We start from the raw sequence: 17,718 nt of genomic DNA on the forward strand, positions 1-17,718 counted from the left end.
TACATCTGTTTCACTGATCGATTTTCTTTAGGGACAAGTAGGTGATCAGTCTTCCGTATCCTACCAGACCGAGACATTTCTTTTTTCTTCGTCTCCACCGGGAATCGAACCCAGGACCCCTCGATGCTACGCTCACACATCAACCACTGTACCAAGGAGGTGGTCAATAGTCTCTTCTAGTTATAGTATGGCAGTAATAAAATTAAACAATAATTACACAAAATATAACTTTATTTAATCAAAATTCTTCACATTTAAAAGAAGACATGGACAAGAAGTCCTGTTTAAAATAAACACTAAATGAGTCATACAAATTCTAAACATGTTACATTAAAATTGAATAGGCAAGAAAATAACTATAACATACAAACTAATTATTAAGAAAAGATGCTAGTATTTCAGTTCTAATGAAATCTTATTGTAAATGGTATTGGAGAGATTGTAGTACCTAATATAATATGTACAAAATATGACATGATTATTTTCAAATGGGATTGTTTTTAATTATAAGTGATTTTTTACTGAACATGAAGTGAACAAAAATCGGTAAAACTTTTATGAATTGATACAAGAGTTAAAATAACTAGTCCTAGTATTAAGATTAATATTACTTTTTTTGAGATAGATATTTGCTCTTTTCAATATGACACAGTATCAATACTTATAAAGTATTTTTATATTAAAATTATACAGGAAAATGTTCCCAATGTCATAATCTTTTCGCTAGTCATTCATACCCAATACGAGAATAACCTACTTTACAAATAAGTCAACAATATATTTATAAACTACAGTCAGCATCTTGTAATTGTTTCTCCAATAACTTTTTCATTTTCTCTGGTACAGGGACACCTGAATGAGCTGGTTTTGGTCGCCGTTTCCAATTTGCCTTTTTAGCACTTTTGGTTACGCTAGCAGGAAAGGGGACAGATTTATTCTCCTTTGGTTTTGGTGTTGATACTTTTGGTACTGTATTCGTCCTCGGTCTTGATTCAATATTTGTGTTGTTTACTAAAAGTAAAAATAGAAGAAAAAACAATTATTGGAATTCAGACAAGTAGAGTAGCAATATAGATAGCATGATCAAAATTCAGAATTACCTTTAATAGGGATCCTTTCCTTGGTGTTTTTCGACATTACTTTTTTAACACTAACAGGAGACGCCTTGGCTTTTGTAGCTTTTGTTATAGTTCGCTGTAACTTTGGAGTAGCTTTTACTATTTCTCGTGGAGCCATTTTGAATGATGGAATTTCATAAAAAAATCTACCTTCAGCTAGATTTGTATCAATTTATAAAATATATTTTTCTTTCAACAGTCTTTTTGAAATATTTAATTTTAACGTATATCTAAACGTCACCGGTAAGCGAATGTCAAAACGTGATATAGATAACAATAAACAAACTACAAAACAAAAATAATTCCCATAGATAATACAATATAAAAATTGGTATTGATGGCCTGCTGATGTTAACATTAATGTTAATTTATTTAATTGTGAATAGCAGTAGTAATTAATTGTGAATAGCAGTAGTAATTAAATATGCTTCTATATGAATAGTTTAATTTAGAAAACAATTTCATGATATAACGAACGTTAAATTTATAAAATTTTAGACGAGATAAAAAATATATTTTGTAAGAAAAAACACAATGACATGTATCTTAATTTTGTTTTTTATTTTTTATTTTAATGGTGACTTAAATACAATTATTCGGAAATTATATAAAATGTTATATATTATTGTTACCATTGATATTTTATTAATTATTTTGAGAACAATTTTTAAACGGCAACACCGTTATCTATTTTTCACGACGTCCATCTTTATAAAATTGATGTGTTGTGTTTTTAACAAAATTGCTACAAAAATATTATTATAGCGTTTTTTAATAAATTTATTAACATATTTATAATGTAATGTTAAATATTCTTTCTATAAATCAATGTTATACACCTTGTTAATCGTATTGTTCGGTTTTCGATAAAGGTGTCATTTTCATTATCGTTCATTCCAGTAAAAAGTTTCACTTGTAATTCTGCTATTGACCTAAGTGCTAATTGGTCAACCATCAAATGTTTTTGTTAACTGTCGTATAATAGCTGATAAAGTGTGAAGCGCCGCGTGCATAAATCTCTCCTTATTGCGAATTTTTATGTCAAAACAGATGAATTGTGATAATGGATAGATTGAACCAGATTCGGGGCGAAGCGGAACGTTCCAAAGACTTCACTTTGGATACATCGTCACCTCCAAGCGAAGCGTATATAACAGCTAACGAAAGTTCATCAAAATTCTTTTCGCTGTCAGAAGTTGATTCCACTTTTAGTGTTTCGCCTACAAAAGACAGTAATGCGTCTCCCGCCAATGTAGATAGACCGATTTCTGACTCTGGTTTAATATCTAACCTATCTCCTATACCCAAAACAAATGATATAGGAAGTTTCAAAATTGGTAAACAAATAGAAGCTGCAAATATTTTGTCAGGTGGTGTTAATATTTTTGATGATAATTCATATGATGGTGATGAACTAGTTATTGATGATAATGTGGCTATGGATGATGGAAAACCAAATTCGGAGCTTAAATCAGAAGATGTTACCAATGTTGTGTGTATAGATAAAACAGATGAAGCGGTGGAGACTACAGATGTTGCGGAGGCAATTAAAAGTAAAGACACGGAGGTAGTACTTCAGATTGATGGAAAAAATGTTGATGCTATAGACATTGGTAATGACCTTTATCTATATAGAAGACCAGGTGAAGAGGAACTAGCTGCTGTGCAAATTGTTCCTGATCATGAACAACAACCGTGTTTTAAATTTCTTAAAGTCAGGTGAGATATATTTTCATTTCTATTTTTATTAGAAACTGCGTAAAATATATTTCAATGCTGCTATTTGTAATATAATTTACTTTAACTAACATCTATATTTTGCATGCATACATATTAAATTTTTCTCTCATAGATTCCGTCAGTATAACTCATAGCCAAGCGAATTATGTTTACTGAATGAATATTATACTTCTAATAATGGCACTATTCTAACTAAGTTTAATGGTATAAGCAACAACAGCCTTTGCAAAGATCCTAAAAAAAAAGTTTCAAACATACTACAGGAACACTGAATGTTTTGTTAAAGAATAACACGCATTACGTTCAAAATTTAGCTCCTGGCATATGTGCTGGACAAACATACACCTCCTATTTCCCCTTCTATTGTTTTGTGTGATAATTACAATACTAATAACAGTCCTATATCATCACAAGCCTTTCAACCTCCCTGCCCTGAACCCTGAAAGATGCCCTGCATTGGGTATCTCTATAATAATCTAATGCTTCACATTGGGTCATGCAAAATAGACCAATAATAAAAAAATTATCTGTACTTCAAAAACTAATAATATAAAGTACCTAAAAGTTTTATTGTTTTAAAATGCTGGGCTTAGGCAATATAATTTGAATAGAAAAATTATTTTTGTGTTGAAAAGTCCATTCTTTACGGAGAGCAGGCTATATTATTATGCTAAAACCTATCGAAGAGGAGAATAGAGCTGAGTAAAAATGAAGCAAAAACTGGAAGAAAGCAGATGCTGTGGCTTGGGACAGCTAGGACTTTATACATTGCTACATTTCCATAATTTTACTCTGTCTTACATTATTATGTTTCTGCATGTTTGTATTAAAGCAATGAGCAAGCACGCACAAATATCCATAGTCCAAATCCATTCAAATGTAAATCCAATAAATAATATAATTGATGGATATGAACGCATCTACAGCATAGCATATCTCTGATCGAAAAGCAACCTTAGTTTTAGTTAGCAAAACAAATAAAGATATGATATAAGATAGTCTTGTAGTTTAATATTTGTGGAATTTAACTAGATTCTTCTTGAACTTAAATTATAACTGCAACATACGGAGGGTTATGTTTTCGAGTGTAAGAATATTTATTTGGTGTTCTAGGACCTAGGTCTTCCATAAGAGCTTGTCATATTTTTATGTGAATGGTGACAAACCACTTGTTATGTAAAATAAAAAATAATTTCAAATGTTTTTAATAGGTAGTGGAGGGTTTTTTGTTTATACTATAAAAATATATCTTATTGGTTAGTTTATTATGGAATAAAAATGTGTTAATAGGGATATAACTCATTCCATGCTCTTATTTTAGGGAAAATGCTGAAGGCAATCTGGAAGTATATGAAGAAATTGAGATTGAAGTACCAAAGGAAGCGGTAAGAATTCCCATTTTTAAATTGTATTTATTATTATATTTTGTTAATGCATTATATGTATCAAAATGGATGCTATGTAAAGACAAATATTTGTAGCAAAATGATAGTATCTTTTTAAACTAAAGCTTATTATAATATTCTTTTTTTAGCCTGTCAACAATGAAGAACCGAAGGATAGTTCGCCTAAGAGTATTGTAAAGGAAGACAAGCCATTAGTAGAGTCTGATAATAATAAAATTATTGATAATACACTTAAAAATCCACAAGTTGAGGCAGAAAATAAAGATGCAGAGTTAGAGACAAGTAGGGAAGTTAAAGAAGATTCAAAAGTTAATTTTAATGGAAAAGTTATGAAATTCAGTGAATCGCGTAAATCACCAGTAATAAATACTTTTACTCCCATGACATACCACTCTACCCCCAATAAAGAAGGAATACCCTTAACAAAAACCATGGTAGATCAGCAATTACATCCAAACCGACAATCTGATAACATCAAGAAAACTATAGAAGTTCATACAGAATACAGCAAACATAAATTATCTGATACACCTATTAAAAATAAAGAGTTAGCTGAAAACAATGAAAATGATGAAAAAGATATAGATAAAACATTACCTGATGTGGTGCATACGTGTGAAGATAAACCTTTAATCATAGATGAGAAGGAATGTAAAGATGAATTAATCGACAATAAAACAGAAGAAAAGATAATAAAAGAGAGTATTGATATAGAAATTAAAGATTCTAATTTAAGTAACGAAATTACTTTAAAAGCCCCAATTGATATGGATAAAGATAAAAAATGCATCGAAAATGAGTTACCAAATGAAAACAATATAGAAGGCACCAAAGACAATAAAACTGTTGAAGAAAAAACGCCCGACTTTATTCCCGCCTATGAAGGTGACAAAAACACCATTGATTTAATAACATGTGATGATATAGAAGCAGTTGAGGATAAGCTCATTATTGTCGAAAATATACCTTCACCGCCAATAAGTAACGAAAAAAATAGTGACACTTCAAGTTCAGCAATAGCAGTTGAGAAGGTTCAAATAATGGTTGAATCTGAAACAAGCAAATTAATCTCGGATATAAAACTTGATGTTAGAGAAACATGTTCTAAACAAAGAGACACAAGGCAAGTGGCTGATAGTACAAGTGAATTGAAACAGATTGAAAATATTGAAACTGATGTTAAGCTTAACAAGAGTTCTATAGAGAAAACAAATGTGCCTAGCAAGAATAATAATTTAGGGACAACAGGACTAAAACATAATGCTATTGAAGTTAAAAAAAGCTTAGCTGATATTACAACTTCCGAAATCAAGCATGATACAAATGATGAAAAAAATTTAAAGTCATGTGAGATAACATCTCAAAATAAACAAAAAGAAGAACAATTAACTATTGGGGAAAAGAAAACTATTCAAGAGAATATGAAATTAGAACGTAATCTTAAAATCACAGGGACATTACCTTCAAAATCAATTGAACCCCAAAAAAAAATTCAGAACGCCACTGTTACTTCAAAACAAATAATCGACTCTGCTTCTGTTCTTGATGTTGTATCTTTGAGACCAAATAAAAATGAAACGATAAGTAATACAAATATAAATAAAATCCAAGTTACAAATTATAAAAGTACTTTAGATGATTTAAACAAGCATAATAATATTGTACCCACAGATAATAAAACACTAACTGTTTCTGAAATAAAATCAACTGATGATATCCAAAAAGCTGTGAAGTTGCCTGTAAAGGCAAATACTTCCGATATAAAGATTGGCACAAAAATTGATGTACTTCCAGATACTCAGGCAAAACAACCTATTAAGAAAAATTGCGCCGCAGTGCCTTTTGGAAAGTGGACTGAAGCAAATAGACAGGAATTTTTAAATAAAATAAAGGAAACAAAAGTTGCTTCAAATAATTCCAGTACAAAACAACTGAAACAGCCTAAAGATTTGAATAGGCGAGACGTTTTAAAGAAAATAGATAGTCAGAGACAATCCAACAATATAGTTGTATCAAAATCCCAAGATGTAAATACTTCTGCTAAAGCAAAAGTTACAACTGTCACTTTCAAAAATAAACCAAACATTGAGCACACTGATAATACGCAAATTCTAAAAGATGAGAAAAATTTCGTTAAAGACATATCAAAATTAAAGGCTACAACTAAACCAGATGCTGATCTGATAGATAAAAAACCCACTCAAAGGAAAGAAATTAACAATCAAGATTTAATTGATAAAACAATTGAAGGTATTATTAATAGAGCTCTTCCAGTCAAAGCTTCCCAAGATGAGCATAAGCAGAGTGTGGAATGTAATGCAAGTGAGAAAGAAAAAAGTGCGTATCAGATTACATTAGATGATATTGAAAAGAAAATGAATGAATTGCATGGAATCCCTTTCGTGGAGAGACCTCCACATGAGTTACCAGCACTTACACAAGAATCCAAATCAAGTAGTGCAGATACAAAAACATCTAATTCAAATAAACCAGACACCTTATTGAATCCTCCTCCATTCACAAATAAACCTCACCAAAATGTTATTAAGGAACATGAAAGGGCTATTATATCTGATGAAGAAATCATTGAACATGTACCAATTACAGGGGATATTAAATTACCATGTAAGGATAGTAAAATTAACGAGTTAGTTGGTAGTACGATATGTGATAGCGGTGCTAAAAAGGAACCAATTATCACAGAGAAAGATTTTGATAAGTTTGCTAGGCGTAATTCTGTTACATATGAAAATTTACTAACTGTTAATTTTGATAGGAAAGAACCCCATAATATTATTAAAAGTGTAGTACCAAAAGACATTCCGGTTAAAAAAATGTCAAGAAATGAACTTATGCTTGCTGAATCTAAAGCTAAATCGACAAATAAGCATAACGCGGTACGTCATAATCATTCCAGTAAAATTCCAACAGTCAAGACATCTAATGAAACACATAACAAGAATTATCAGTCCAAAGTCCAAATTGCATACCAATCTGCTTTAACGGCAAAGCGACAGCTTGAAGGCCCAATTACAATTATTGAAGATAAACCTGTAAAAGTTGTTTTTATGGACGCAAATACAGATTTTGTACCAGTTTTACATATACAGGGTCAGGAACTCTCGCCTACAAAAATTCAAATGAATGAATCTTCTAAATTTGTCCATAGTGCCTCTGAGTCATTAGATTCTGATATACTTGAGAGTTATGAGAATAAGTTACAAGATGAAACTAAATCTAAAAGTAAACATCAGAGGAAACAAGTTCTAACACCAGTCGAAACACCTGAATTGGAACTCATAGAACCGGGTGATTTAGGCATGGAAACTTCACCAAAGAAAAAACGCAGATTTGAAGAGAAAGCTGATAAAAAATCAAAAACATTGGTGCCCAAAAAATCATATCTTTTGAACCGTAATATGTCAGAAGAAAAGCAAGAAATTGTGAAAAATCCCACTGAAATTCTGAATAAAACAGAGGCATATGTTCACTCTGATCCAATATCAGCTATTGATAACTTAGTCAAGGCTGCTGAGTTACTTGAAACACAATCTGAGAACAAAATTTTAACCCACTCAACTGAGAATAGCCCACAACAAAACACACCAGTTAAAAGAGGTAGAGGGCGACCCAGAAAAAACCCTCTTCCCGGAGTAGAGTCTAATACACCAAAGACACCAAGTCCTCAGAAAAAACCAAGATTGCAAGAAGAAAAATCTTATAAAGAACAAACAGAGACAGAAGAAAGTAGTGACGACGAAATAATAAAAGAAAATTGGACAATGGGTAAGATAAATGAAAACATTGTATGTCCAATCTGTAACAAATTATTCCGTTCTGAGAATGTTGTATTTAAACATGTGAAACATTGTACAGGTCCATCACCGAATAGGTCTGAGTCGGATAAAAGAAGTTCTTCGAGATTGCGCTTTTCCCAAGAATCAAAAAGATCATCAACTGATAGCAAATCAGATATGGATTTGGATGAAGAAATACTAACACCAAGAAAACGAAAATCAAGAGACTCAAAGCCAGTTAAAGAAAAAAATGATGAAATATTAAATAACGAGTTGGATACTGGAAAACAAACTGAAAATCAATCACAAACAACTGTTAATAAAACTAAATTTAACACAAATAATTTAGTGTGCGAACTGTGCGGTAAAAGTTTTAGACAGTTATCATATCTGTTAAGTCACAAAATCCAACACAGAAAAGAAGATGTTAAATCAGCCAACAATGATGAAATTAAAAAGAATGTTTTCTGTTGTGAAGTTTGTAAAAAAGAATTTAGGAAATTGCATCATTTGGTCCAACATCGTCTTATCCACAAACCAAGTGCAATGTCGTCAAGGTTAAGTAGAAAAAGCTCATCTGAACACAGAGATAATAAGAGCGAAAAAGATAATAAAGTTCAAGCTCAAACAAAACAAACCGAAGATCATAGCGCAGGATTTCGATGTGAACCTTGTGATAAGTCATTTAGAAAACTTCACCATCTTGTGGAACACAGAGAAACTCATGATGGTATTAACAAAAAATGTACTCCACAAGTTACAGTTGAACCTTCCAAATCTCCATTACATCAATGTGACATATGTAAGAAATCTTTTAAAAAGTTACAACACTTTATGGAACATAAAGATCAACACTTGGAGACAAGTTCAGAAAAATCAGACGATAAGAGTGTTCAAAGTTCTCTTTCTACACGAGATATTATACACGAATGTTCTCTTTGTTATATGGTATTCCCCAATGAACACTCTTTGAATAAACACACCATCATTTGTCTTAGAAAGAAAAAGCAATCAGCTGCTAAAGCGAAACAAGCAGAAGAAAAAACTGCTATCGATGATGATAATAAAGATGATAAGGAGCAAGAAACTGACTCTAAAATAATTGCAGATGTTATGCCGGTTGATAATATTAAGTCTGAAAATCCAAATACCCATGATTTAGAGGAAATAAGTAAACCTCTCCAAACTATACAAAGTGCTACACGTAAGTCGATAGAAAATAATACAGAAATTGACAACTCGGATAGTAAAAGTGACGACATCCCGTTAATTAAAGCAAAAGAATCCGAAACTATTGTTAATAAACCTGTGAATGAAGTTGAAATCAAACCTTTAAATACGCAAATAATTGAAACTATTGTTATACCAGACACGCCTACACCGAAAAAAAGGACTGCAACGAAAGAGAAAGCAGGAGTTACTGTTACAAAGAAACAAAAAACATTGAACGTTACCATGCCTGTCATCGAGGAAAATAAATCGGAAAAAGCATCAAATGACGAAGATGACGCTGACGAAGATGATGACGAAGTGAGATACATGTTGAATCCAGACTTAAAATTCGATCATACAGTTGAAGAAAAGTTTATGAAAGTGCGAGCTAAAAAACGTAGTTCACTACAACTAGAAAGGCCTAATTCTAAAGATTTGGTATTAAGGAGAATCTCATTGCAACACCCACCCAAAATACCTCGTTTGAAAGCGAAACCGGTAGAAGCTAAAACACAAACTACTATTAAAAATGCAAAAGCCCCAATGCCTGAAACGGTGCCTTCTACGGATTCGGATGATAGTGACATTAAATACTCTTTCCCGACAACGCCTGTGAAACAGACACCAAAGAAAGTGGAGAAGTCAAATAGAAAAATAATGGGTGATAAACGAAAATCAATCAGTAGCATTGCTAAGAGGAAGTCATTGGGGAAACATAAGCAAAATACACCTGTTAAGAAAATTAGAAAGCGTAAGTATTTTATTTTATACTTATTTATGTTTTAATTTATGGCTGTAGTTGAAATATAAACATTTTTTTGAGCTAAAAAAAAACGAATATAAAGAATATTTTTTTTATTTTTCATTGTAGTGAGATTTATATTTTATCTCGGACCGTAGTTACGTTGCTTGGTGTAATATAATGGATTGTTCTCCTTTCAGGCACAGCCGAGGTAGAGCACAGGTGTGACTGTGGACAACTTTTCAGCAGCGCTGCGTTGTTATCGCGACACACGACTCTGGCGCACACTCCCCCGCGGATACGACGCCGGCGATCTCCCCCTCCAGACACTAAATCACAAAAACCCACTAATCTATTGAAACCCAATATAAAACAATCACAATCGTCCGTTACTCAAACGAAAACACAAACGCAACAACCGAAACAAAAACCGACAACAAAACAAAAACCCACTTTGACTAAACAGAAACTTAATTTAATACAACAAAAACAAACTTCATCTCAACAGAAACAAACATTGGCACAACAGAAAAATACTTCAAATCAACCGAAACAGACGTTGACACAACAGAAATCTAACGCTCAGTCGAGCCCGACGCGAAGTAAATCTAATAATGTGAACAACGCAAGTAAGAACTCGAAAATAGGTGTAGCGACGAGGAAATCAAGTGTTATAAAATAAATATATCATAATACAATAATTGTTGAGTAAAAATGTATAACAGCGCTAAAGTATGAACATAATTATATAACACACAAGACAGTGGCTGATAATGTAGGAATCAAAACTTTAAGATAAATGGACTGAGTAGAGATCCAATAATTTTTATGTATTTTAAATAAAGGGGTGTTCGCTAGTAACTTGATGAAATCACGCACTAACAGCGCTCACAAATAAGAAACTAACGGACCACTGTTGATAAATATATTTTTACACTTTCGGTGAGTTTAGGATGCATCAAATAAAATATAAAATAAAATAAAAATATTTTTGTGAGCGGGGCGCTGGTCTTGTCGCTAAATTAGCGGGAAAGATAAAATCTATATTTTGTCAATTGATATGTTATAGATATAGATGTGTATAAGAGGAAATAATTTATGTTTTTATTTAGTCATAAGGTGTCGAGTTTACATTGCATTAATTTAGTTTTAAAATTAGTGAATGTTTATGAATGCTTTTTATACTTTTTGATGTAAACTTTCAATATAATTGAAAATTGAAATACATTTGGGGCTTATGAATTGCGATGCGATTATACAACGTGTTACAGAGATAATAATGAACATGAACTTAAGTATTATCATTAACCTATTAAAGTAGTTCATAACTACACAATTCATAAAAATAAATAATATTCAAGAAATTAATATCCCTTTCAGAAACTGCATCAGGTAATGTTTCATGTTTTATATGCGCTCGCAATTTATCTACATAGCTGTTATAAAATACGCTCAAAGGGAAACATTTTCATCTTTCCTGCCAAAATATATTTTAAATTGTTTTATTTTGTTATGGAACTATATTTCTGTACACCTTGTAACAGATATGTCATAATAATTTGAAACTTTATGAACCTATAACTTATTGACGAAATCTACCCGCAAAATAGCGCGTTGTGATTTTGCTTCCTTTATTTATTATTTATTGATTCAATTGTTTTAGAATTGATTAACATTTCCTCTTTATAATCACAAATAATATAATAAAACACGTAGCTTGATGTTACTACATTGACTTTTACATATAAATGTTGTCTTTAAATAACTTAATAAATTGGTGTCATACGTAAAGTATTCTTGTAGATTACTATTAATATTTTAACATTGGTTATTTACTATAACGTCAGAGAAATTGGCTATTGTCTAATATTAATGTTTTATCTACAATCACCATTTATGTATTAATTGGAAGTAGATATGCCTGTTATATCTTTTTTTTTGTATCACATACTTTTTTTTTTAACAACTACCTATTATGTACGTTCTTCGTCGTTTCAAATGGTCAATTTTGTATGTTAGTCAGGGTAAGCAAATAGTGTAAAAGATGTACCAAAAAATTACCTTTTAAATGTGTACACATATCCATACGTTTTCAACATCAATGTACATAAATAATATTAGAGCTATGTATTGTACGAGCTTATAATTTTGATTATTTCTGTGACATTATCCAAAGAGATTTAATGTTATTTTTATAGAGGTCAAGAGAGAGAATTATCATACTTATATCAAGTCCTACTTCACCTAGCAAAATATGTATCTAGTGAGATAACTCGTTTTGTTATGCCATTATTGTTACGAATGTCGGCAGTTTTTCGAATAATATTATTTCTCTTAGTTTCACCATTACTTTTATTTTTGCTCCATGCCCGTTATTTTACTGCTTCTCTAAATCTCTTTGGATAAATCACATCCATGTAGTGAGGTTACGAGCTTCCCATAGGTTTTCAAAAGAATTTTTGGAATTTTGTAGATAATTTTGAATTGCATTGTGCAAGCATGCATTCGAAATTCAGTTATAAACTGACCATCTAAATATAGGAAGTATATACCAGCATAAAAGATAAATCGAAACTTTTACACTTTTTGGAAGACAAATATTAAAATCTCAACGGATACATTATTTTGTAATTATCTTGGTAAAAATTTGTAGTAGGTATAGGACCAAAATATTTTGTTTTAGTGGTAATGTAATGTATGTTGTTTTTATTTTTAATTAATTTTTAATATTTTATCGTACTCCCGCAACTAACATTTATAATATCGTGTAATTTATGTCGAAGAAGAGTAGATTGTCTTGTGAGTTATGTTCTAGGAGCATTTACATAAGAAAATATATATTATTATTATAGTGTCTATGTAGATGATATCATTATTTTTAATATGATGATGCAATTTTAATTATTGGGTTATAAATAAATTCTTTAAAACAAGTGGTTTTTTTTTTTAATAAAAGACTTTCAGTTCATAACATTTACCTATATTTAAGATATTTTTTTACTATAAATAATACATAATATTATCAACATACAGTACATACCTATTTAACAATCTAAGACCTAAGTAATCAAAAATCTTCATTATTTTATAAATAGGTGAAGCAACCTTACCTTGTTAGCAACCTAGGTTACCTACATTAACAAATTGTTGGAAATTAATATGCACTAGATTATATCCACGGTTTCATTGCTGTATTTATTTTTTTCAAACACAAGCTACACAACATTTATGAATTCCGAAATGAGCTAAAAGCTTACATTTTATATATAGGTACTTTAATTCTATAGGTTCTTATACTATACTACCTATAACCTAGGCCAGGGTCCTAGGACATTTTTCGTTATAAATCAGATCGTCGATAAAATGAGAACCGATATACCTACCTACTAATATGATTCCAGCATTACTGGATTATGGTGCCATACTGACTCTAGATCGCGTCATTTACACGCATCCAATAGCCGCCGGTCTATTCTGATTCAGAGCTGAATACTGAATGGTAAATTTACTTGGAATGAGTGGCATTGATGTAGTTCTGACCCAGCGCCGGAAACCAGACATGCTAGGACCAATTACTATAAGGCCCTGCGCAGACGACAGACTATCCGTGACGCACTTTTTAGTCTGTGAAAATAGAACCTATGAAATTATATGCAGTAACGCACACGACGCGCAAAAAGTCCGGCGCACAAAAAATCCGTGTAATTCGGGCAGACCGCACCGCGCCGCTCCGCACAAAAGTGTGTGAAAAGAATTGAACGTTTGCTTCAACGCGCGCTAACGCAGACGGCGCACACTTTACACGATTTCCATAGCGTCTACGTCCCTACAGCTCTGCCGACAAAATGATCGAAGATGTGCGTCGTGTGCGTTGAGTCTGTGAAAAATCCGCGACCGACTTTTTGCGCGCCATGCACTTTTTGTGCGCCGCAGACTCGATTGCACAAAAAGTGTGCCGTCTGCGCAGGGCCTCATATTCAATATAATACATTTAATTTGCAATCAGTAGGCTATACCTACTTGCATTCGTAAAACAAACAATTTCATTTATTATTCAACTAACGTAAAGCCTAACCACGTTCACAAATAATATCTACAATACTAGGTTCCATCAATTGAGGATCTACACATCGCAGCTGAGCGGAGGACAGCGCATCTTCCAATAGAGCATTCAGTAACCTTTCATCATTACCCATGCAGGATAATCTTTGTTGTAGAAAATGAACGTCAACTTGTAATTGTTGCAAACCATGTCTACTAAAAGTGCGTAAGCGTACGCATTCCACTAATGCTTTTAGAGCTACTTTCAATGCACCATTGGACAGAGCAGCTCTGTCCGCGCCAGCTGGACTAAAAACTTCGATTCGTTCGGAAAACAGCCGGTTAATTGGCGAGAATGAAGAGGGAGCACGTGACCATATAGTACGGCGGCTGGAATCGCTCGATGGTTTAATACTGGAAGGAAATAGTTGTGACGCGGCACTATCCGCACTGGCAAGAGTTTCCACCACTCGGCGGCACACCGCTCGCGGCCCACGAGGCTCTGGTGCTCTTAACCAATCCCGAGCCAACACGGACACTCGCAACATTTGCGCCGCAGTCTGTCCAATAAATACCACTTCAGAATCTAAGGCAGATTGAGCAGCAGTGGACAAATTGACCATGACATTATTTGTTTCTTTTTTCTCTACACTTAAACCAGGTGCAGCTTCCTCTAATAATTTAACTAAATGGTTTTGTAGAATTGTAACACCACTTTCTTGCATTTCTAAACATAACTTGGCTAGAATGAGGAAGAGTTCAAAGGGAATGTTGTTTGATGACTGTAAGCAAGACATTTTCTTTACCATATCTGACAGGTTTATGAGGGTTTCTGATATAACATTCCAACAGCTATCTGCAACTGCCTTAGCACACCAAGGCTTTAAGCCAAAGGATAAATTGTTCTGTAAAAATGCCATCAAATCTAGGAGTGACGCTTGCACTTTCTGCATTAGATATACTTGTAAAGAATTGAGTATATCTTTGAGATCAACATTTTCTGTACCTTTGCTTGCTAAAGATTGCCTTACTCTCATTAAATTTTCTTTAAATTGTACATGAATTGTTTGATATTGCATTGTAGCTTTATGGTTAATACATTGAACAACAAATTCTAATGCTTTATTAGATACTCCATCACTAGATATTATTTCAGACATTGCCTGCAATTTTCTAAAGAACTTATCAAGACCTCTTATTAGGATTTCAGTTCCAATATTCTCTGGTCTCCTTATAACATCTTCAAAGAGGCAAAACACTTGAGTCATTACTTTGTCAGCAAAATCTGGCAAACAATCATTATCAGTTTCAAACATTTCATGATAACAAGATATCACAATACCTAGATCGGCTAGCAATGTGTTATTACACTTTTCAACCCATTCCAGTATATCTGTTATTTCAACCATGGAAGCAAGTTCTTTTAAATGTTGTTCCAATCTACTTTCAGCACAATTTAAGAATATATCTTTCAATGAGGAGTCTGATTCTTGTAGCTGCCTTAAAAGGCCAACACTTTCTGCCAATTCAGATGCAGATGTATCCGGAGTTAGCAATCTCTCTCTCAAGCTTTTCTTTAAGTCATAAATTATTTCTGAACATTCAGTTTGAATACTTTTAAAAGATGGTTGATTACCATACTTCTGTAACACTTTCTGTGCATGTGTGTAATCGTGGACGGCATCTGCATATCTACCTTCTTGTATAGCTTTGTTCAACTGCGTGGGCAACAAAAACAAGAACTGTAACTTATCCAACAGTTGCCGAGTACTGCATAGCCTATTCACATTATTTCCACTATCACTTAGAGATGTTGAAATCTTAGAACTGAAACTGGTTATTCTATTTATGTTTTCTTTTAGTTTATCCATTTCTTCCTGCATGATTTGAAAATCTGTGCGCATTTTGCGCACAGTTTCTGTGGCTGATATGAATTTGTTGTAGTTCTCATAAACTAAAGTCTGCATTTCAGACTGCAAGAACTGGCTTTGAGTTAAGACCTCTGCTTCTTTATCCAACATTTGCTTAAGAGTGGCACATCTCATAATGCATTCTAAATACATGTCCGAATTAAAATTACTATCATTTATGTCTAATTGATTTGAATTTTCTTTACTTGATTCTCCCATGTTTCAACTATGTTGTGGGCAGCTATGAGAATTATAAATTTATCGATTAATGAATGCACAGTATTCCTTTTTATTTGTTAATAATTAAACTTTCCTACAGGGTAATCGACATAGGTACCACTTTACACTTAATACAAGTTGAAATTATTTTTTTAAATGAACATTATTCTTCTTCTCTAAATTAATGGCTCCACCCCAACTCCACCCAATAAGTACGCGTAGGCAGAGACAGGATTCAACTCAAATATTATTGATTTTATCTCAGTAGATTTTACTATTTCTTGTCGACTGTCGTTTTGACAATTATTGACACATAACTGTCATTGTATTGACAGATTACTGATTGACACCTAAGTTGACACCACTTTGACTAATCTAAGACTTTGACACTCAATCACAAAACAAAACAGAGGAGAAACCTCAGGAGAAACTAAATTGGTTTAATCATGGTTTAATGCTATTTTAAGATTGATTAATTATCGTCAAAATTGCTGTTGCGGGTTGACCGTGGTGCTTACGTTGTCCAAATCTTAGTCCAAATAGACATAGTTACATACAGAATTTCTTTCCATGGTTGAATTAAAAAAAAAAATATGTTGCTGGGATAAGGGTGAAAAATCAAAAAACTCACAGACATTTTTTGTTCGTCTTCATTGTGGTCTTCATCAAAGGGCGTATTCAGAAAGAAAGCTTGAAACTTATAAGCGCTTATAAGCGCTTATCGGCGCTTATAAGCGCTGGTAGCCCGCGCAGGAAAATATATGAACATGCGCTTATAAGCGCTGATAGGCGCCGACAAGTTTCAACAAGTTTCAACAAACTTGTCGGCGCCGATCAGCGCTTATAAGCGCATGTTCATATATTTTCCTGCGCGGGTTACCAGCGCTTATAAGCGCCGATAAGCGCTTATAGGCGCTTATAAGTTTCAAGCTTTCTTTCTGAATACGCCCAAAGATATGCTACAAGCAAGAAGCTTATATCTCACTGGAGATTGCACTATGACCATTAAATTGTAACAAGAAAATATGACGTTGAATGACGCCTGTATGTTTTTTATCCCTTTCACACCTAACTTGGCAAGTGTATTAGATATGTACAGTGCGACACAAAAGAGATGAAAATAAATGAGGGCGCCACCGTCGCTCATATAGCAACACTGATACTGCGACGCAAGCGATCTTGATACTATAGAATAAAAATCCAAAAATCTATATAATATAATCTAAAATAAATACCGCGATTTAGACCGTTATAATTGTTTCATTGTAGCAATAGTGTAATTTAAGACAAAAATACATTAGTATTTTAATTGACCTACCTAGGTCAAATTTTACTTAAATGTATTTGGAATTAGTTATTTTATAAAAATCGGTCAAGTGTTTAGACTGCAGAGGCGCACATAGAATCAAACATACAAACAAACAAGCATACATGCAGCTCAAACACATTACCCTCTTTCTGGGTCCGTCGGGTAGAAAAAAACAAGGCGATTTGAAAACCACATATTTTTATTTTTTTTGTAGATAAATTTTG

At 32.8% G+C, this 17,718-nt stretch overlaps 3 protein-coding genes across 4 annotated transcripts; 1 reads left to right on the plus strand and 2 right to left on the minus strand.

The window, feature by feature from the left end:
* Positions 1-213: 213 nt before the first annotated feature.
* Positions 214-1,364, minus strand: LOC149485018 (uncharacterized). The gene is made up of 2 exons (XM_089699582.1): positions 1,101-1,364; positions 214-1,011 (listed from the first exon to the last, which is right to left on the minus strand). The coding sequence occupies exons 1-2, from the start codon at positions 1,234-1,236 to the stop codon at positions 782-784; spliced, it is 366 nt and encodes a 121-aa protein (XP_089555708.1). The 5' UTR covers positions 1,237-1,364; the 3' UTR covers positions 214-781.
* Positions 1,365-1,825: 461 nt separating this feature from the next.
* LOC149485019 (uncharacterized) lies at positions 1,826-12,948 on the plus strand. Of its 2 annotated transcripts, XM_089699723.1 has the most exons (5): positions 1,826-2,837; positions 4,180-4,243; positions 4,393-8,050; positions 8,141-10,024; positions 10,216-12,948. In XM_089699723.1, exons 1-5 carry the CDS (start codon positions 2,182-2,184, stop codon positions 10,695-10,697), a joined length of 6,744 nt encoding a protein of 2,247 aa, XP_089555849.1. In that variant the 5' UTR covers positions 1,826-2,181; the 3' UTR covers positions 10,698-12,948. The 2 variants fall into 2 exon arrangements, with proteins under 2 accessions (XP_089555849.1, XP_089555848.1); XM_089699722.1 differs by having other exon boundaries at positions 4,393-10,024.
* A 1,043-nt stretch (positions 12,949-13,991) lies between these two features.
* On the minus strand, positions 13,992-16,506 carry Vps51 (vacuolar protein sorting 51). The gene has a single exon (XM_089699724.1). The coding sequence runs from the start codon at positions 16,183-16,185 to the stop codon at positions 14,086-14,088; it is 2,100 nt and encodes a 699-aa protein (XP_089555850.1). The 5' UTR covers positions 16,186-16,506; the 3' UTR covers positions 13,992-14,085.
* Between the last annotated feature and the right edge of the window lie 1,212 nt (positions 16,507-17,718).

The sequence above is a fragment of the Colias philodice genome, chromosome 10 (genome assembly GCF_061535455.1).
Source record: "Colias philodice isolate Cphi_HAF_F1 chromosome 10, ilColPhil1 Martin Lab GWU primary, whole genome shotgun sequence".
In the NCBI taxonomy this organism is placed as follows: Eukaryota; Metazoa; Arthropoda; class Insecta; order Lepidoptera; family Pieridae; genus Colias; species Colias philodice.

Bases quoted from the DNA above. Each gene is read 5' to 3' on its own strand.
- LOC149485018 (XM_089699582.1), bottom strand. From the start codon at position 1,236: ATGGCTCCACGAGAAATAGTAAAAGCTACTCCAAAGTTACAGCGAACT. The intron at 1,012-1,100 runs GTAATTCTGAAT...TTTTACTTTTAG, and splicing joins GGAAAGGATCCCTATTAAAG to TAAACAACACAAATATTGAA.
- LOC149485019 (XM_089699722.1), top strand. From the start codon at position 2,182: ATGGATAGATTGAACCAGATTCGGGGCGAAGCGGAACGTTCCAAAGAC. The intron at 2,838-4,179 runs GTGAGATATATT...CTCTTATTTTAG, and splicing joins TTTAAATTTCTTAAAGTCAG to GGAAAATGCTGAAGGCAATC. The intron at 4,244-4,392 runs GTAAGAATTCCC...TTCTTTTTTTAG, and splicing joins TTGAAGTACCAAAGGAAGCG to CCTGTCAACAATGAAGAACC.
- Vps51 (XM_089699724.1), bottom strand. From the start codon at position 16,185: ATGGGAGAATCAAGTAAAGAAAATTCAAATCAATTAGACATAAATGAT.